This window comes from Pecten maximus, chromosome 6 (assembly GCF_902652985.1).
Source record: "Pecten maximus chromosome 6, xPecMax1.1, whole genome shotgun sequence".
NCBI lineage: Eukaryota > Metazoa > Mollusca > Bivalvia > Pectinida > Pectinidae > Pecten > Pecten maximus.
In genome coordinates, this window is record NC_047020.1 from 21,157,714 (window position 1) to 21,178,373 (window position 20,660).

The window sequence follows — 20,660 nt, forward strand, 5'->3', positions numbered from 1 at the left end:
AGACAAATTATCATTCAGATAAGCTGTATTGAAATATATTGCCTGCTTGTTTTAATTGTTACAGAATAGCATCTTCAACGATAAAAAATTTTGCTGGATAGAAGAAAAGAGATCCCTGGCTTTGTAAGAAGGTCGCTTTCATAAACATTATCTATATTTTAAGATAGAAGTTCGGGAATTTTCTGTCAACCATATGTCTGCTTCTTTCACAATATCATAGATATTTGGTAGAGTTACTCATTGACAACTATCACATATAAATAACAAAATTTGTTGAAGAGGAGAGTTGAAATTTAGTGGTTACCTCTTTCATGACAGGGTCAGTCATTGACTCCAGGTCTACACTTCCTTCGTATGTCAGGTAATAGAATACATTAGTGGCTCTCACTGCCTCAGGTCCTGTGAATACATCACACACAAGTTAAGTATACTACAAAGGGAAAACTAATGTCAGATATTTCACTGCTAAATTCCCTCTCTGAAATTTGACATGGGAAATCTACAAAGTATTAAATTTACTCTCAGGAATTTTCTTAAAGAACAAATTGAGATATCATGGACAATTTTACAATGCAGATGTTTTAAAATCAAAAGAACAAGTTGCCTTACTATGAAATATACCATATATCAGCTGACAAACATGGAAATCCCCCAGCCATAAGTAATTGTTTGAAAAGTCAACTGCAGAAAACTTTTAACACGGGGAAAACAAGTTTAAAGTCTCATGTGAGCTGACAAACATGGAAACCCCCCAGCCATAAATAATTGTTTGAAAAGTCAACTGCAGAAAACTTTTAACACGGGGAAAACAAGTTTAAAGTCTCATGTGAGCTGACAAACATGGAAACCCCCCAGCCATAAATAATTGTTTGAAAAGTCAACTGTATAAAACTGGGGAAAAGTTTAAAGTCTAATATGTGAAAATTTACAATTTTACATCTTCCAGCATTTCAAATAGTTCCAGCAATGGAAATTTTATGAACATGATGCAGATGTATGTATTAAATGCATATATTGACCTGATCACACAACATATTTACTAACATGATCACACAGTGCATGTATCAACATGTTTTACACTAGTTCATTGATCCAATGATCAAACTTTTCATTACTTTATAACATAGCTTAAACTTATACTATGAAATGAATATATTTCAACACCAAAGATAAACATAGAGCTGAACATACCCCTTTGTTTGTATCCAAATATCAAATCAATCCAGTGGTGGAGTTGACAGGACACAAACTCAGATTCCAGAGCCTAAAACATCAAATCAATCAATGGTTATTTACCCTGCTGTATCAATCTAACTACAAGACATGGTGTGCTTATTACCGGACATGGACTCATTGCTAGAGAAATATTACATTTATCAGGATATATGTGATATGGCAAATTCAATTTAGCTTGACACAAAGCATTGTCCATCATAGAACAACTTTTTGTTTCAAGCAGCTTTCATATACTTGTAATAGAGTCCTGATGAAGATAAGTGTATGGGTTGCTTGGATTTTAATCATACAAAAGTCATTAAATTACAGATACTATTAACAAAGCCCATATATCTAATGCACTGAACATAATCAAGTCATCTTTTTGTCAACAATTTTGAATTATTAAATGAAAACTTTAATTTATCTTTAATATCAGAATCTTTTACTAAAATTTATTCGGTACATTAGACATAATAACATATTTAATGTTGATATTTGACAAGGGTTCTGACCATCCTATTGGTCCTAATGAAGTCCTCAGGACTCTTCGCCCAGGGTGGGAGGATTACATCTTTGACTTCCAGACCATCATCCTGCTGGCCTAGGTTAAAGTCATTCTCGTTGACTAACATCTCAGGAAGAAAGAAGTGTTCTGGCACCAGTTCCTGTATATGCAATGAAATATTGCTAATTTAATAACAGGTGATATCAAAGTCGGGAGAGCCATGTCTACAATATTCATCACACCATCTGACAAAGAAACATCTGGTAGAACAGTTCCAACTTTAGATTTTTTATCCATAACTTAAATTCTACCATTTTCATTTATCAGTTGGACTAGTCGGACCACAGAGTTAGTTTATGAAAGATGGATGGATCAAGTCAGCATTGACTTGCAAGGCCTTTATCAACATCTGATCATGAAATGTCTGTAAAGATCTGTGCCTGAACTGTTACATCAAACAAGCTCGCTGAGTGGGTTGAAATTTGGCAATAGTTTTTAATAGTAGGTCAAAGGTCATGGTCAGCAAAATAAAGCAACAATAGGAAGGGTTCTCAAAAGGAACAAAATGGTCAAATATGAAAGCCCTTTTCATACAATTAAAATACTGTGACAAGATTAAGTTTTCTAAAAGTAGGTTAAAGGTCGTGGTCAAGGTCAGCAGATCTGTAGAAATGTAGTACTAATGGAAAGGTCTTGTCAAAATGAACACACATGTCAAATGCGTAAAGCTGTATCCTCATAATATATTGACAGAACACTGGGGTGGAATTAGCCACTGGTCTGCTGGTCCATGACCACATGAACTGTAGTTTTTCTGGTAAAATTTCAATCCCTAAACTAGCAGTATCGTTAAACCCAACTGTTAATACAGGAATCGTACATTAGGGCTATTCCAGTAAAATATCTATCCCAACCCAGGACTCCATGTTTTCTTATGGGGTACCACCTCATAGAAGTTATTGAATAAATTACTAGAACTTATAGGAAAGAAATCCAACCATGGATAGAAGTGATTTATTTTGGATTCCTTGGGTCAGGTAGATATTTTAATGGAATAGCCCTTACAAAATCTGTTCAATAATCTTAATTTTCAGATTTGAAAAGTTTTATTTTAGACACAAACTATTCCAGATTGCACCATGTATGCACAGAGCTAGCTTTTAGAATTCAAAATACTCTGAATTACCCTAAACTGAGTCATAGCTATTGCTAGCGAGTCAAGGGGGTTTTCAGCACTTACATGATCAATGTGTTGGCCCAGTGTTCTTCCAACAGGGACAGTGATTCATGTTTTAACTTGACCTTTGGGCCAGTTTCTACCTAAAATAATTCCACCCCTGAAACACTGTTTTATAAAAACGTTAACCTAGCTGTCTATACACGACAGACACCAATGCCAATGCCAGAGGTTAAGCAATAGCTCCCCTGGACTTCGCTCTAGTGAGGTAAAAACTGACAAAGCATTTTGTCTGTATAAGCGACGGGACACTGTTTTCCTGTTTTCTATCTTTTCAGTCAACTATCTAAGGGTATTATATCAAGCTACAGTAAAACCTACCTTTACATCTGAGGTATCACGCTGACAGTTCTTCCAAGCCTGGGCTATTGAGAAAAATGTCCGGTTTGCATGATCAAATTTGCCTCCTTGCATATTCAGAAAGATTGTTGTAAATGGCTCCTAAAACGAAAGATACATAACATTCTAAACACAGTATTAGTGAGGGCACAAAGCAGGATCCTAGCTTGACAGTAGGGTGCTGACTAATTTTTACTTAAAACTAACACATTGAGTATATATATACTTATAACTATAAGGAAGATATTTCAAAACATTATTTTGTGTGAAAACAGCAATTATTGCTATTAAGTCTTTTTAAAGAGATCAAAACTCTAAATCATAAGTACTAAATGGTAAACAGAAAATTTCCAAAGCACTTTGTAAGACATATTTTTTTCTTTTTCTTCTTTCCTCCTTTATTTATGATTCTAAAACACCATCAACAATAAATTTATGTCAACTTCTCGTTTCCTATTTTATTGTCCCAGGACGCACCACTCTGATAAGCCAATTAAGGGTGAAGGCTGCCGTTGAGAAGTGTGTTCCATAATGGAACGGTGGAATCTGGTCATGTTCCCAGGTCTCATATCGCTCATCAAAAAACTCCTTCCTTGTAGGGTTCAGTGCTCCAATAGGCTGTGTTGGAAAGACAATGTTACAGATAGTCAATGTGAATTCCTAAAGTTCAGAGTCAGGAATCTGTTATAGGCAGGAATAAGTCAGACAGGAATCTGTTATAGACAGAAATCTGTTACCTTATGCACATACACATTATATTTGATACAAATTAATGCACAGAAGTCCATTTTTCACTATGACTTTAAATAAATTTAATATAATTTGCACTAGAAAAGATAAACATTTATTACATTTTTACCAGTGAAATATCAAAAATTATTCATTCTATAAAAATGATATTTTTCACTAGTGAAGAATATCATATTTTTCACTAGTGAAAAATATCACTTTTGCTGATTTGACCAATCAAATTCAAGATTAGAAAATACCAAAATAATTGACCAATCAGAAAGCCTGACATATATGTCAGCACCTGGACAGGGGCAACTACTGTTTTTGTTTACAAATTATTACTGTGTAGTCCTAGTTAGCATACGGGGTAGGGTTTTCGTTGATAAAAAATGTAATAAACAGAATATCTAACAGTGTCTTCAGTAATACCACAGTGTTCGAAAGTAAAGGTGGTCCGATGGCCCGAGGCTATAGAAAACCTGGCCGGTCTATGTAAAATTTTCAAATGTTGGCCCGAATGGCTATGAAAAGTTTGAGTCCTGACATACATTTCAATTCATGCAAACAAAATTTCTATATTTTCTGACAAACAATCATATGAAATCAGAGTTTACAATCAAGGTGTTTTTACTGAGAATAGCGCGTTATTGGCTTCAAACATTTAAGCGAATATGAACTTGATGATGCAAGCTTTTGCGTGATGCAGTTATGCTACTTTAAACAATATATGTTTACAAAATGGGTCTATCGAAAAATGACTTGGGCTAAGGGATTTAAATTTTCTATAGACCAATTGTCTAAGGAATTTTCATATATACTTTCAAACACTGATACCAAATATATTTCACTCGTGTGGCTAATATTTTGATATTTTTCACTCCTGCTGCGCACTCGTGAAAAATATCAAAATATTAGCCCCACTCATGAAATATATTTGGTATTACTGAAGACACTGTTAGATATCCTCTATTTATTACATTTTTACCAGTGAAATATCAAAAATATTCATTCTATAAAAGTGATATTTTTCACTAGTGAAGGATATCATATTTTTCACTAGTGAAAAATATCACTTTTGCTGATTCAACCAATCAAATTAATGCTTAGAAAATACCAAAATAATTGACCAATCAGAAAGCCCGACATATATGTCAGCACCTGGACAGGGGGAACTCCTTTTTTTGTATGCAAACTTTCGTGGTTAGGCCTAGTTAGCATGCGGGGTAGGTTTTTCGTTGATAAAAAATGTAATAAACAGAATATCTAACAGTGTTTCCAGTAATACCAAATATATTTCACTCGTGTGGCTAATATTTTGATATTTTTCACTCGTGCTGCGCACTCGTGAAAAATATCAAAATATCAGCCCCACTCGTGAAATATATTTGGTATTACTGAAGACACTGTTAGATATCCTCTATTTACTTATCAGTCAAAACATGTTAGTCAAAGACCAAAATGATTCAAATTTACCCTAAGAAAAATGATTCTAAACATATTAAAATCTGGAAAGCAACTTCTCCATAACAGGTAGGTTCCGATGTATTTCATAACATTGGATCGAACAGCGAACATATTACAGATAACTGGCCTGTTATATAACCTGGCCTACCTTGGACAAATCCCTGAAGTTGTTTGGCTGACTCAGATCTAGTTCCTCCGATTCGTAATTGACTATCACCCAGGGAAATACTGAATACTGGTTCAAATCATTGTAAGTACGCCCTGTAATGATAAGATAAACAATCTAATTACAGAAGAAGGCATGACACTGTATTCTTGTCAAAGCTTGATAAGTGTGTCATGGCAAAAAAACAAGGTGTATTCTTGTCAAAGCTAAAAGACAAGGTAATATGATGTAATTCTTTAATAAATACTCAATTTCTTTGCTGCAGTCACACCAAAATCTATGTGGGAATATGAATGATTGCCTCCCCTTGCATATGAAATCTGCTTACACAGGTGACCATATGATTTATGATAATTTTCTCATTTATGATTAGGCTATAATTATAACCTTAAGATAATCATATGCAAGTAAAAACTATCGACAAAAAACTAATATGAACAAATTACTATAAATTTTGGTGTTAAATTCAAGGCTTTGTTGGATAGAACTCATCTCCAAGGCATCCTAAACTACAGACTACCAACATTATGTTAGAGCTAGCTCAGCTCACCAAACTTGTGATAGATATGACTTTCAGACATGAATATTAGCAAAATCAGAGGATATTGAATATCATCACCACTTACCCGCTATTGTGTTTAGGTACATTAGGTAATCAAAATTTGAAATTTCCCGTCTCTGCCATTTCTGGGTCATACAGGATAGTTTGAACAGCTGTTTTCCTGATGCTAGGGACATTCGTCTGTAATTTAAAAAAAATAAATTTAAATAAAACTAAAGAACTTTTTACAATACAATGGAAGAAGGTATAAAGAAGTATGTGGAATGCCTTTAATATTAGAATAATTTTGTATAATCTGAATGAAATATGTTTTTGTTAACAGATTCTAAAATTGATAAAAATAAACAATTCATATTTACACAATGCTGAAAATCCAAATAAAGTCTTTCACTTTCCATGGAAGTGTAGCTCACATACTTGTCATAGTGCAAAATTGGAAATTTATAATCTACCAAATTAATTCAAAAGTATAGTGACTCCTGGAGTTATCTAGCTTTGCCCAATAGCCGACAATAATTTCCCGGAGTTATCTACCTTTGCCCTTATATTTTAAGAAAGTATAGTAATGTAGTGTACAGAAGCAAAAATATATGATATACATGTCTAGTCAACTATGGTTCAACCACTTTGGTTTGTTTTTGTTTAACGTTCTATTAGCAGCCAGGGTCATTTAAGGACGTGCCAGGTTTTGGAGGTGGAGGAAAGCCGGAGTACCCGGAGAAAAACCATCGGCCTACGGTCAGTACCTGGCAACTGCCCCACGTAGGTTTCGAACTCGCAACCCAGAGGTGGAGGGCTAGTGATAAAGTGACGGGACACCTTAACCACTCAGCCACCGCGGCCCCTAACTTTACTTTGGTCCAACCTTGGCAACTAGACTTCATCTGTGCATGCGTCACTATTGAAAGGTAGCAATTGGTTGATGTTTATCAGCATATGAAATCACATTAGATGGAACAGACGGACTAAAGTAAATAGTTGATGATCAAACTTGCTCAATATATAACAGTACCAACCTGGCCTGTTAGCTGATGATCAAACTCACTCAATAATATGATAATACATACCTGGCCTGAGGTAGTCCATATTTGACCCCCACGCCCACACGAGGTAGTGCATTGATGACTTTTTTCACTGTAGCATGGTCAGGGAAAGCAAACATGACTGCCGCTGTAAATTAGATATTCAATTAAATATTACAGAAGTATCAATATAAGTAGAATTCTGAAGAAAAATATTGATTTAACTTTGAAATAAGTCCTTTTTGCATTGATTGAATAAATAAAAACATATTATAGCTTTATTACACAATCTATTGTTATATTGTATTGATAACACAATGTACCAAGACTTGTAACTTATTAAAATCACCATATAGGCCATGGCCATGACTTACAAAGTAATATCACATATGAAATCCACAATGAAAGTAATTATCAAATGTAAACAATTTGAACTGCTTACTTCTGTTTGCCATAAAGATTTCAATAGCCACATTCTGTAGCAGATATCTTCGAGAAAATATTGCTCGTACTTCGTTGAAATGCCATCGTCCATGGAGATGTTCCACATAGGACAAAACCTTAAATACACATATCACATAAATGCAGTAAACATTTGGCAGTGTTTTAAAGACATTTTTACTCAAACAAATTTAGTCTTTCTAATCAGGCAAATTCTACTGCTGATACATATTATTCTTGTAGCTATTGATGTTTGTAAGATTAAATATCCAACATCATTTTATTGAGAAATCATAGTAATGTATAATATATCACTCAAATAATGTATATCAAAATCCAAAAGAATACAACTACACAAGGTATGATTAATGTTGAAATATTATTATATTCTTAGATCTAACAACTGAATAAATTGATAACGTCATATCACATTTAAATAATCTTACACATGTTTTATGTATTTCATCAAAATGACAAGGACAAAACATAACGACACATGGACAAATACAAAACACCACAAATTGTTATCATGTTTACACCAAGGAATACACATCTCAAATCATCACAAAACTTCATCAAATATTCAATACATTATAAACTGATACAATTTTCGATTCATATTTAGTGTTTAAATAGGAAAATACAATTCATTTCAATATTCAAATCAATTAAAAGTCAATTAACAATCATCATACATGCATATGTATAAAATATCAATTTAAATATCACCTGTAAAAAAGAAACACCATCATTATTATTGATTTATAACATGATAATACAAGATATTAATCTCAGTAGGTGGCATTAAGACTTAATTTAACAGAGTACAGTGCCACAGCTGTTTGGGTGACATTAACACATTTGGGTGACATTAACACCTGTAAGTGTGTAGGCCATATACATTACATTGATGAAGTGTTAACCTCCTCCTCCTTCATGATAAACATCTGAAATGACAGAAAAAGACAAAGAGAAGTCAGCCTTGCTTTAACCATCAATGTGGTTTCAAATTATTTAAAACTAAACACATGTAAGTCTGTAAGCAGTACAAGTCTTGAAAAATAACTATGCACATTTACCATACTTTCCCAGGTACATGTACATACTGTATATCCAGGCTTTAAGGCAATGGCTATGGTTTACAATCCAACTGATAATGCAACCCAAATTCTAAATTGCAATAATGATTTGTAACAGTAAATGGGCAATAAATAGAATTACCTTGACCTGCATCAACAATGACCTTACATGTACAGCTTTAATTAACTAATACAATGATTCAGATGTGTCAATGTAAACTCTACCTAATATTGTCTCAAAACCTTAATATTGTGTTAGAGCACTAAATAATTACAGCATTTAATTTCAAATAAAAGAAAAGTTTGATATAAATCTGCAAAATTTTGTCTACTACCTTAAACAAATGAGAAAATACAATTCAATTTACAAAAATTTTGAGATACAAATGAAATTATTTTAAACTGATGGAATTTAACATTAACTATAAAACTCGAATAATGACAGAGTGAACATCAGTATGGCACCAAATCACCATACATTATCCTGGCAATACCAGTAATCTACACACTCCCCCCAGACTGGGGCTCCTGCATCAAATCATTATAAAATCGTCCCAGCTTAACATCAACTATCAATCATGTCTTTACCCTGGTAAAATAAACTGACACTACTAAATGCAGCACTTTATGCTTAACCTTCTGCTGGCAAAACCAAGAACAATCATCATCATTTTTCGCTTTTACAAAATCAATTTTGTGTAGTCTAATCAATTTCATGCTGGAGGCTACCAGTAAAACTGCAGCTATGCAATGTTCGTGAACCATGGCTGCATCTCGGACCCAGTATTACAAGAAATGAAACAGTTGCGATATTGCCTGCCATAACATGTACATTGACCGAGGCTCCATCATCCCTAATCAAATAAGCCTACACTAATTAGATTGTAAACAGGATCTCCTCTCCGATCCTCTCCAAACAAAGTCACATGGGCATTGAGAAATAATAGGTTCCATCATTACCCTCAGATGACTAGAACAGGTCTGTAATTAAATATTAAAAAGCCTTTTGTCCGCCAAACACTGATGGCCAGTTAGCGGTCCCAGATCTTTGGAATAAAAAATGGCATTCTTTCTTTATGTAGTCACCACTTACTGGATACAAATCCAGACAGTAAGTTATTGGGAAAATTTCGTGCAGTTTTATGTAAACTGATAAAAAAGTATGATGGCATGATGCACTTGCAATTGTCTGAATATTTAATCAGAACCTACTTTAACTTCATTTCTTTAGATATATTAGTGATGTACAACAGTCATATCATCCTGTTATTGTTGTACAGCTGTACTTATAAGCTATATAATATAATCTGACAAATTCAAAATCTTACCAATTTGGTTCAATGAAATGCCAATGGTAAATGTATTCCTAGTTTCATACAAAGTCCAGTTTTCTTCTTCGATGAGTGGCATCTTGACACACCTGAAAAAACATGAAAATACAAACTGTACAACCATATTATTATCTGAAAAAGATTAAATGAGTATGATGTTGTAACTGGCAATGGTTTTAATGGTTCTGGAAGAAGTTAAGATATTTCCTGTATACCATTTTGCATAGGAAAACACTACAGTTCCTTATTAAAGCATCTTATTTTCTGTCATGCTTTCCGATGGAAAATTTGAAGTTAAGGAATTTCCAGAACTAAGAAATATTGATGAAACTGGCCCCTGTCATCATGCAGCTGCTGTCTTAACGGCTGATGCTTTCACATTGAAAATTGAATATCAGACAGCTGGAGCTTTCAGCTAAGGCGCATTGAACACTTGGTAAATTGTATTTTCTATGCCTTTAAAATTCCATTTGCTTACACTATTTAGGTGGAACATATGATACAATTCTGCTATTTGTCTTTTAAAATTCCATTGATCCAATAGTTATTTGTGGTAGTGTAAATTTGCTTTGATGTCTTTATGAGGTCACCATTATTTGCTGATGTCCCATTTTACATTTGAAAATTATCATCAATGATTACATTGGATAAATTTCCAGCTCCTATTTTTCAATGCTAATAAAAAAAATCTCTACACTTCATAAATCTTGTAAAAAGGAAGTCCAAATTTCAAACTGAGTGACCAAGAATAAATCTTGAACTGATAATGAACTTGTTAAACATATACACAATAGATTTTAAATTCCAAGACCAATTCTGTTCAGCAACCCCTTCCTGAATACAACACATTCACATACAGGTCCCTCTGGTAATAAATATTCTGGCTTGGAAATAAATTTTCGGTGAAAACAAATACCAGTAAAGTATAATGCTATAAAGCTTCTACAATGTAAGGCTTTAATTAATGGCCACTGTGAATAGTGAAAATCAATCAATATTCTCTCGGGATGCATGGAATCTAATTATACATGTCCTCACTGAAATCTGTTTTGTGAAAAACTGGAACAGGACTGTTATATTCTGACTGATCTCCAATGTACATTTCATGAAAAATTCTTCCGATTACATTACATGTACAAAACTACTGATTCTGTCAAACATACTCTACATAATCATTTAACACACACAGACACATATGTAAAAGTATCTATTTTTTTAAATTGGAAGAAATATTTTTGTGTCTTTCGCACATGAAGCATTATACAAAATTATGATGGTCTCATGTAGCATTCTGTATACTTTTTCTATAGAAAATAATATGGGTGCAAGATTTCCTCATTTGCACTTAAATGCAACTGTAACAAGAGATCCCAGAGGGATCTTGGCGCCCACCATTGAATGTTCTTCATAGGTTCCATGTCAGATTGATCTTTTCTCTACTTTTCTCTTCTTCTAAGTCTTACTAATCTGTGTAAACTCAGAAGAAACCTCTAGTACTTTTCAAACAAGGGAAACCTATATATAAAATTTAAGATTTAGGCACCAAGGGGAACCTATATATATGGAATTTGAGAAAGATTCCTTCAGTGCTTTCTGAGGAATAGTGATAACAAACTTCAATTGTCAAAATCCAAGATGGCTGCTTGTCGGCCATGTTGTTTTCCGATTGGTCTCAAAATGCAATATGCATAACTAGGCACCTGGGGGAACCTACATATGAAATTTCAGGAAGATCCCTTCATTAGTTTCTTAGTAATAGTGATAACCAGTTTCAATTTTCGAAATCCAAGATGGCTGCCTGTCGGCCATGTTGTTTTCTGATTGGTCTCAAAATGCAATATGCATAACTAGGCACCAAGGGGAACCTACATATGAAATTGGAGAAAGATCTAATCAGAAATTTCTCAGAAATAGCGATAACAAACTTCTATGGTCAAAATCCAAGATGGCTGCCTGTCGGCCATGTTGTTTTCCGATCAGTCCCAAAATGCGATATGCATTACTAGGCACCAAGGGAAACCTACATATGAAATTTGAGAAAGATCCCTTCAGTACTTTCTCAGAAATGGCAATAACAAACTTTAATGGTCAAAATCCAAGATGGCTGCCTGTCGGCCATGTTGTTTTCCGATTGGTCTCAAAATGCTATATGCATAACTAAGCACCAAGGGGAACCTACATAACAAATATGAAAAAGATCCCTTTAGTACTTTCACAGAAATAGCGATAACAAACTTCAATTGTCAAAATCCAAGATGGCTGCCTGTCGGCCATGTTTTTTTCAGATCGGTCTCAAAATGCAATATGCAAAACTAAGCACCAAGGGGAACCTACATATGAAATTTGAGAAAGATCCCTTCAGTTCTTTCTTAGAAATAGCGATAACAAACTTCAATGGTCAAAATCCAAGATGGCTGCCCGTCGGCCATGTTGTTTTCCGATCGGTCCCAAAATGCAATATGCATAACTAGGCACCAAGGGAAACCTACATATAAAATTTGAGAAAGATCCCTTTAGTACTTTCTCAGAAATAGCGATAACAAACTTCAATGGTCAAAATCCAAGATGGCTGCCCGTCGTCCATGTTGTTTTCCGATCGGTCCCAAAATGCAATATGCATAACTAGGCACCAAGGGGAACCTACATATCAAATCTGAGAAAGATCCCTTCAGTACTTTCTTAGAAATAGCGATAACAAACTTCAATTGTCAAAATCCAAGATGGCTGCCTGTCGGCCATGTTGTTTTCCGATCTGTCCCAAAATGCAATATGCATAACTAGGCACCAAGAGAAACCAACATATGAAATTTGAGAAAGATCCCTTCAGCTCTTTCTCAGAAATAGCGATAACAAACTTCAATGGTCAAAATCCAAGATGGCTGCCTGTCGGCCATGTTGTTTTCCGATCGGTCCCAAAATGCAATATGCATAACTAGGCACCAAGGGGAACCTACATATGAAATTTGAGAAAGATCCCTTCAGTACTTTCTGAGGATTAGCGATAACAAGAATTGTTTACGGACGGACGGACGGACGACGGACCACGGACGCAGGGCGATTTGAATAGCCCACCATCTGATGATGGTGGGCTAAAAATTTGTTACTACACTAATATAACATGTATGAATGTGCCAAAATAAGTACCTGGGCATGTTTATAGTATACCTCGTAGATATCACCAAACAAAAATGATTATACTAGTACTGGTACAAGTGTTGCAAGAAGCCATCACTATTGTATTGTCTACAACATTGTTATTACATCATTATAGTACTGATTTTGATAATCTTAATTTAATAATTTAAGTACATAACTTTTCATACAGTAGGGCCAATTAAAATTTTGGGAAAGGGTCCCATCTGTTGGCTTGCTAGACATTTACCAAATCACAATAAATCAAGCTATTTTAACATTAGCTTGGGAACATTGGGATTTAAGACACTAACATCAAGACCTGTAACGACTTTTCCAGTGAACCAATGACCTGCCTCTACAACTTTTGTCACAAGGCTAGACATTTAATAGCTTGGAAGGACACCAACTACAGAGGTCCATAGATAACCTGAAATGTGTACTTTTGCATCCAGACTTTGTCTGAGAAAGTCAGACCCATCTGTTACATCAGCACCTCAGGTATCACTGCTGCAGGTGCATGACCTCACAAGGTCCACACTACACAAACCATTACAAAAATGTGGAAATCAAAGTATGGGAATAAATATACAAATATGTGTGTCCTCGTGTAAGATTTGTTCTCACAAAGCAACAAGATTTTTGAAAAAAAAATTTAAACAATTTTTTTTTATTATTGATAGGTTACAATAGAGATGTTATATTAATACGTTGTAATGTATATCAGTCTTTACCCAGTTAATAAGTTTTCAGTTATTCACTTTCATTGATTAAAAGGGTAATGTGGGTGAAAAATGTTTATAAAATCTTAAGTATTTTTAGAAGATTTTGTTGAAATTACAAATAAATGAAAAACAACTTGAACAAACAATGCAAGCTACTAAGAGGACTATTTCACAAGAGTTGATGTGCCTTCACTGAATCTTCAGCTATAACTATGCCCAACTAAACTATCCACATGTTTGATTGACAGTTCTGACTGCATTCCTTGTTTTACCCAGGATACTTGGCACAATCACAAATGATGCAGATCTGGAGCCATTTCCCTACAGAAGGTGTAATATCCAGTCTAAAATTTCATCTAAATCCTTTCGCTGTCAACAGTGAATGCAATAGCCCTCCTGAAAGGTGACATGCTTTTACACCTAGTGGAGGAAAACCTCGTTATTCTGTGCATGTTAATAGGGCAGAATCATGGCTCTGCTGCAACTGCCATCTGGTGCCAAGTTCTCCCTCGGACAAGGGCCACACCAAAATAAATATTGGGCATCTGTAGCAGATCAAGTCAATACCAACATAACAATTGAATTGTGCATACTTTCACTCATTTTATTACAATATAGCTGTTCTAAGTTTTGTTTAACACTATATCATGTTCTGAAGTGAAATGAATATTTTATGATTGGCTAATATCTAATGTTATAATTCCAGCTAGACACTCATCAAATGGCTTTGGAGAATTAAACAAGACACGTCCTCTTCCTGTAAATCATATAGAGTATATTTACATGTGGACAATATGAAAATTACATAACAATGATCAACTTTCATCCTGATTTGCTTTCCTGTTTTCTACACAATCCTACATTATATCTTGAGACTATTTTCATTGATTGAGTTTAAAGTCTTTATTGGAAATAAGCAAATAACATTTTATAAGTTAAAAAGGAATGTAGAATTTAAATCAAGACAAGTATAATATTAATTGACATAATTCATTAAATAAATTTACCAGCAATATCCCATTACAAAAACTTACACTTTGTGAATTTAAGATTTTTTAAGCACTCAATTTACATTTAATTCATTTCTAAAGGTCTTTTGAACAATTTACATTAAATTCATTTCTGAAGGTCTCTTGAACATTCAATTTGGAAATCTCCAATATTAAAGTCTTGACTGATTGTACAAATGCTTATACCAAGTTTACCAGTATATTTTATTTTTGAGTTACAGAAAGTCTCCAAAATTCCACATGCATTTTCTATACAAGGTAATCTGATTATTTTATGAATCAATTTTATGATTTTCTAACTTCTTAAACCAAACATTTTTTTCTAAATAGCCTTAGGAAAATAATCTATTCTTTAATTAAGAAATATGATTGGTTTACATTGCATCTGTGGTTTATTAATAGAACTAGCAGCAGTAATGAGTATGATGATATTGTATCATTTTTACACTTCTTAAGGAAGTTCTGTTCCAGTTGAAAATGTCAAGCTCATCTGTAAATGAATAAAATATTGTTAACATATCTAATCTTCTACTAATTAACCAGAGACTTTTGGAATATAATGGATATTTTCTAATTTAAAGTGATTAAAACTGAACACTGTCGTAAATTTAAATCCATGAAAGGAGTTTTTATTTTCAATTTAATTCCCTTGACCAATTTACTTGTACAGACAAAAGGAAAATTCAAATGCCAAAAGCACATCAATCCTTCCAATTTCAGTGTAGCCGGAACGTGATTACCAGCATCTCATGATCTGAAAAAATACCCGCCACTAAAAATCAATAAACTTTTTTACAACACCCGTGTTTTAATCAAATTTCATTTCCCTGCATATGTCAACATAGAGTAATCTAAAAACAAATTCCATTGGGACAATGAATTTCTATCCTTACACTGAACACAGTGAAAACAGTGTAGTAAATGGTTTAAAGTACATCTGTATCCACAGGGGCTTGACATGTTCCTATGACCCAGAATGAAATATTTGAAAATAAACCTCAGGACAGACCCCAGATCACTTATGATTATATTCAATTATATAGTATATAAGTGATCTGGGGTCAGAGCAATAAATGTGATCTAGGGTGGGGGGTTGGGGGGGTGGGTGGATTTAGGAGTTTAAGATTTCCTTCTGGATCATAGGACATATCAACCCTTATGTCTGTATCGGTGATCAGCAATTTGTGGGTCAGACTCATTATAAATTTATTGTTTTGTCTTCAAATAGGACAACCTTGCATCAGTTTGTGTTCATAGGGAAATTGGTCTATTTGGTGATACATGTACACACATTATGTCAGTGGAACAGCCCGAACCCTGCGTCTTTGTTTTAGATTTGGTGATACATGTACATACATTAGGTCAGTGGAACAGCCCAAACCCTGTGTCTTTGTGTTAGATTTCACATCTTGACCAAAACATTGCATACTCAGCCCCATTTGAAAATCACAGGATTGTGTGATTTTCAATTGGGGCTGATGATGAGCCCATTTAGACATCGTTGATTATTATTTATATAAATTAGGTATTTAATACATGTACTATTAAAAGTAAGCTTAAGTCGACAATTCATTTCACTGTCACATCATGCAACATCAATATATAAATCCTCCCATCTAAATTAAACTGTTTATGGTTTCACATTTTATAATACTACTATAATATATATTGTACAAAGAAAAGACACCAATCCTTCAAGAATGAACAGGAATATGTGTAGTTATACTTTCTTTGAACTTAGAGCTCTGAACAGAATATGTGTACAGTTATATTTCTTTGAACTTAGAGCTATTCCTAGGGGAGGGGTACACAAATGACTTATAGCAATTCAGCAGAGCACAATATAGATTATCTAATACATTGATTACTGTAGTTAACATTTTAGTGAAGCTGCTATTTTTTGTTATGAAACGGCAATCAACAATATTCACTTCATTATATATAATAAATGAATCCATTCTCTGTGACATCACAACATTATGCAAAAGCTTTCTAACTTAAAAGGAGCAAGTCCAACAAAATAGTTCTTCACAGATCTACCTGTGAAAATTATTTTGAAACAACATGAACCAACTCAATTTTCAGGAAATATTTCTTTACGCTAACGATTACTTCACTGAACTCCAAAATCACTCTGGAGACCATGGCTCGGACTGTAAAACCGTAATCAATTGCAAACAAACTTTAATTGTCACTTTGTGAAAATATATGACATTACAAGTACCTACTTTTTTAGTATTTGTATTGAGCCTATATATATAGCTAACAGACAAATGTCTGTTGTGTTCAGGGCATCCCTGCAGTCATTTGAAGATTGGAATTCACAAAACTAACAAAAGCCACATCAAGTTGTTACAAATTCTGACAGGCTAACCAGGTGCCAGGAGATATATTAACCAAAAGAAAGAATTTTTTTCAGTTAGGATTTTCACATTCTCATCCAACTACCTTGTAAGGTCTAGAAGAAAGATTAGGGAACAGTGGGGAAATGTAAAAACAGTGGTCCTTCCAATATGAATTTGAATCAATAAGTGTGCCCCCACCCCCAACTTCATATATAACTAGAATTTCTTTGGCCTTGTATAATCAAGCACCTTGCAACTAGACTTGCCCAATATTAATGCCCATAATAAGTATTCATTAGGTATAATTAATAAGTATTTATTGGGTATAATAAATTCAATATCATTAACACATTTGTAGACAACTTTTAGATTCTGAACATTGCTTCATGATGATTGTTAAGAGACAATTTTCACGTCATCATGATACTTTTTGAAAGGCATGAATTTGAATGTTATACAACTGCTGTTTCATAATAAAATGGCAGTTTCCTTCAAATGTTTGTTTCAGTTAAGGACCAGTACTATTTTAATGGGATACTGTTTACCAAAAGTACCAGTAGGCATAATTCCAGAAGTAAAGCATCAGTTAAAATGGTGTTTGTGTTGGTGCTAGGAAAATGAAAAGGATGAAGTTAACCTGCCCAACTTTATATGTCATAATCAATCATGGAAATGACAGCAAAAGAGAATATCTTTTTCTCCATTGGTAATAAGCAGTCCACCAGCTTTCATGGGCTAATCCTTGGTAAAATCTGTGACAGTTTGATGTTTGATACCCTAAAATGTGTGTAAAACTGTGACAATCAAAAAAACTAGGGTGGATTTAAGAAATTACAAAACCAGACAAGGCCTAAAAATAAAACATCAGAAAGTGTCAAGAGACTATATGTGTAGCAGAACTAGACTGGGATGAATGCCAGGAACCAGTTAGCTCAATTGGTAGAGCATCCGGCTAGTGTTCAGAGGTCCCAGGTTCGAACCCAGGTCTGGCCATGCATTTTTCCTCTCCTATTACGTATGGCTCCAAACTAAATACCCACGGAGGTGGCATAGGGTCTCGGGTGTCTTTGGGGTTGAAGAGTTTGTTGAAGAGGGAGGAATGTAGCAGTACTGGACTGGGGTGAAAGCTGGCGACTAAAATATATTTACATTTACACTGCAGCCCCACTATATAACATTACCAAGCTCACTTGAAGGTTACGAGTCCATAACTTCCAAACCTTTATTATGACGTCATTACAAGGCAGCTTGAAAGGCGATATTAACATCAGAACCCTTTGGATTAATCTGGCCAGTGTTCGGAGGTCCCACGTTCGAACCCTGGTCTGGCCGTGCATTTTTGCCTCTCCCATAACATATGTATACAGGCATAATTATTTGATTTCTTGTATACTTCATGTTTATCTGCAGGACAGGAATTTCAACACCCAGAGCAGAAAGGCTCCAATTACCATTAGTCATTCATTATTGTGGTACTTCAGTAGGCCTAAAAACATTGATTAACATAAAACGTCCTAGCCCGAGTTTTCTCTGGCCCTGTCACCATGTCTGGTGTAGGGCCAGAGCGCACTACTATATGAAAACGTGGAATTATCCGACACCGTTTGGTGTCGCTAAGAATTTGATGCAAAAACAATAAAATCGGGTGTGACATAACACCTACCTTACATATATGGATAAATGAGATATTTATGTACCCCAAAACACCCATTTAGTCTCATCTAGGTGTTTTATTCCGTCCGTATAGACCCTCGCTTTACGCTAGTCAAAATTTCATACTTGACTCGACGCCATATTGCTAACTATGTAGGTCGCGGTCCGCCTAATTACCCTAATCTGTGCGCGATGGAGCGAAAAGAAAAAAAAATACAACATTTACTTTTATATATTTTACCGCTTATAATTTATAAATAATGATTTTTTTAATGGAATATAACATCTTTTGGGAAATAATCAACTTAGTTTTCATAATTTAAACTTTGTAAGAAGAAAAACACAATAAATGATATGTGGTCTTTTCGGTCCATTTCGTTCCGATTTGGGTGGTTAGTCGTACTGTCACTTACAAAATGGCGGGTCAACAGTATGAAATTTTGACTAGCGTAAAGCGAGGGCCTGTACGGACGAAATAAAACACCTAGATGAGACTAAATGGGTGTTTTGGGGTACATAAATATCTCATTTATCCATATATGTAAGGTAGGTGTTATGTCACACCCGATTTTATTGTTTTTGCATCAAATTCTTAGCGACACCAAACGGTGTCGGATAATTCCACGTTTTCATATAGTAGTGCGCTCTGGCCCTACACCAGACATGGTGACAGGGCCAGAGAAAACTCGGGCTAAAAACGTCCCTGCATAAAACAAGACCGTCCATTTAACATGGCAAAGTGTGGTGCTATTTGGCATATAACGCTATATACACTTAGAATTATCCAATGCAAAACATGTATTAAACATCGCACATTTCCCTAGGAATAGTGCCTTCATAGCAAATAGGCTTTAAAAATGTAAACATCGAACTATGCTTCCACGTCATGGAATGTCAGGGGAGGAGGCTGCTTGTCGGCACCTGTAATAAACACAGTTATTCACCGCAGATCGCGCATATATCGGCTGTTATTGACAATCATGGTTGGAGTATTATGATACAAGCAACAAGGTGACATGTGCACGTGAATTGATATGTAGGTACCTCAAATATTCTAGATATATTTGTATCAGTTCGTCAATCTTCTCAATCAATATGGCGGTGTGTATCAACAGAGCGCCACCTGCTGGATATATGATAAACAAACAAGTTAGTTAACTCGATTTCTCATAATGCACTATGGTAACAATAACTTTCTGATTTAACGCCTTTTACAAAGGTTAACAACCAATAAAAGCTCTTTAGAGTTTTTATTACCACGTCGCTAAATAAGGGAATCAATTGTTGTTTGAATATCGGAGGAAAACCTAAAGTGGACAACCAGGGACATATATACGAGGCCAGAGGGATGTCACTGGGACAACTAACCCACTTTCTCGTACCCAGGGAAATTCAATGACATTTTGTTCTTAATCTTTGAAATATATCACACACATGGAAATAATATGGCTATTCAAAACTCATTGTGGTTTTTTTTGTTTTTTTTGTTTTTTGTTGTTGTTTTTTTCAACATATTTTATTCGCGTCATACACATTTGCATACTGGGTTTCCTCATATGAAGCCCTCCAAAATAGAATTTTACCAAGTAAGTTATAAACTGTATAAGTATGATTTAGGGCTTAGCCCCGATATTTTTTTTATAAATATTTCTACCAAACATGTATGCTTTGCAGTGCCCCCTCCCCCCCGCTATGGCAT

At 34.6% G+C, this 20,660-nt stretch overlaps 1 protein-coding gene across 7 annotated transcripts in view; it reads right to left on the reverse strand.

Annotated features, from left to right (window-relative positions):
* Positions 1–20,660, reverse strand: part of LOC117329220 (neurobeachin-like) — a 313,249-nt gene that overhangs the window by 10,224 nt on the left and 282,365 nt on the right. For all 7 annotated transcript variants that reach the window (XM_033887039.1, XM_033887046.1, XM_033887045.1 and 4 more), the window contains 9 exons: positions 7,688–7,805; positions 7,291–7,393; positions 6,288–6,403; positions 5,644–5,756; positions 3,777–3,917; positions 3,282–3,401; positions 1,731–1,883; positions 1,192–1,264; positions 305–399 (listed from right to left, as the gene is read on the reverse strand). In XM_033887039.1, the coding sequence (XP_033742930.1) occupies positions 305–399; positions 1,192–1,264; positions 1,731–1,883; positions 3,282–3,401; positions 3,777–3,917; positions 5,644–5,756; positions 6,288–6,403; positions 7,291–7,393; positions 7,688–7,805 (1,032 nt within the window). The remainder of the gene's footprint in view (positions 1–304; positions 400–1,191; positions 1,265–1,730; positions 1,884–3,281; positions 3,402–3,776; positions 3,918–5,643; positions 5,757–6,287; positions 6,404–7,290; positions 7,394–7,687; positions 7,806–20,660) is intronic.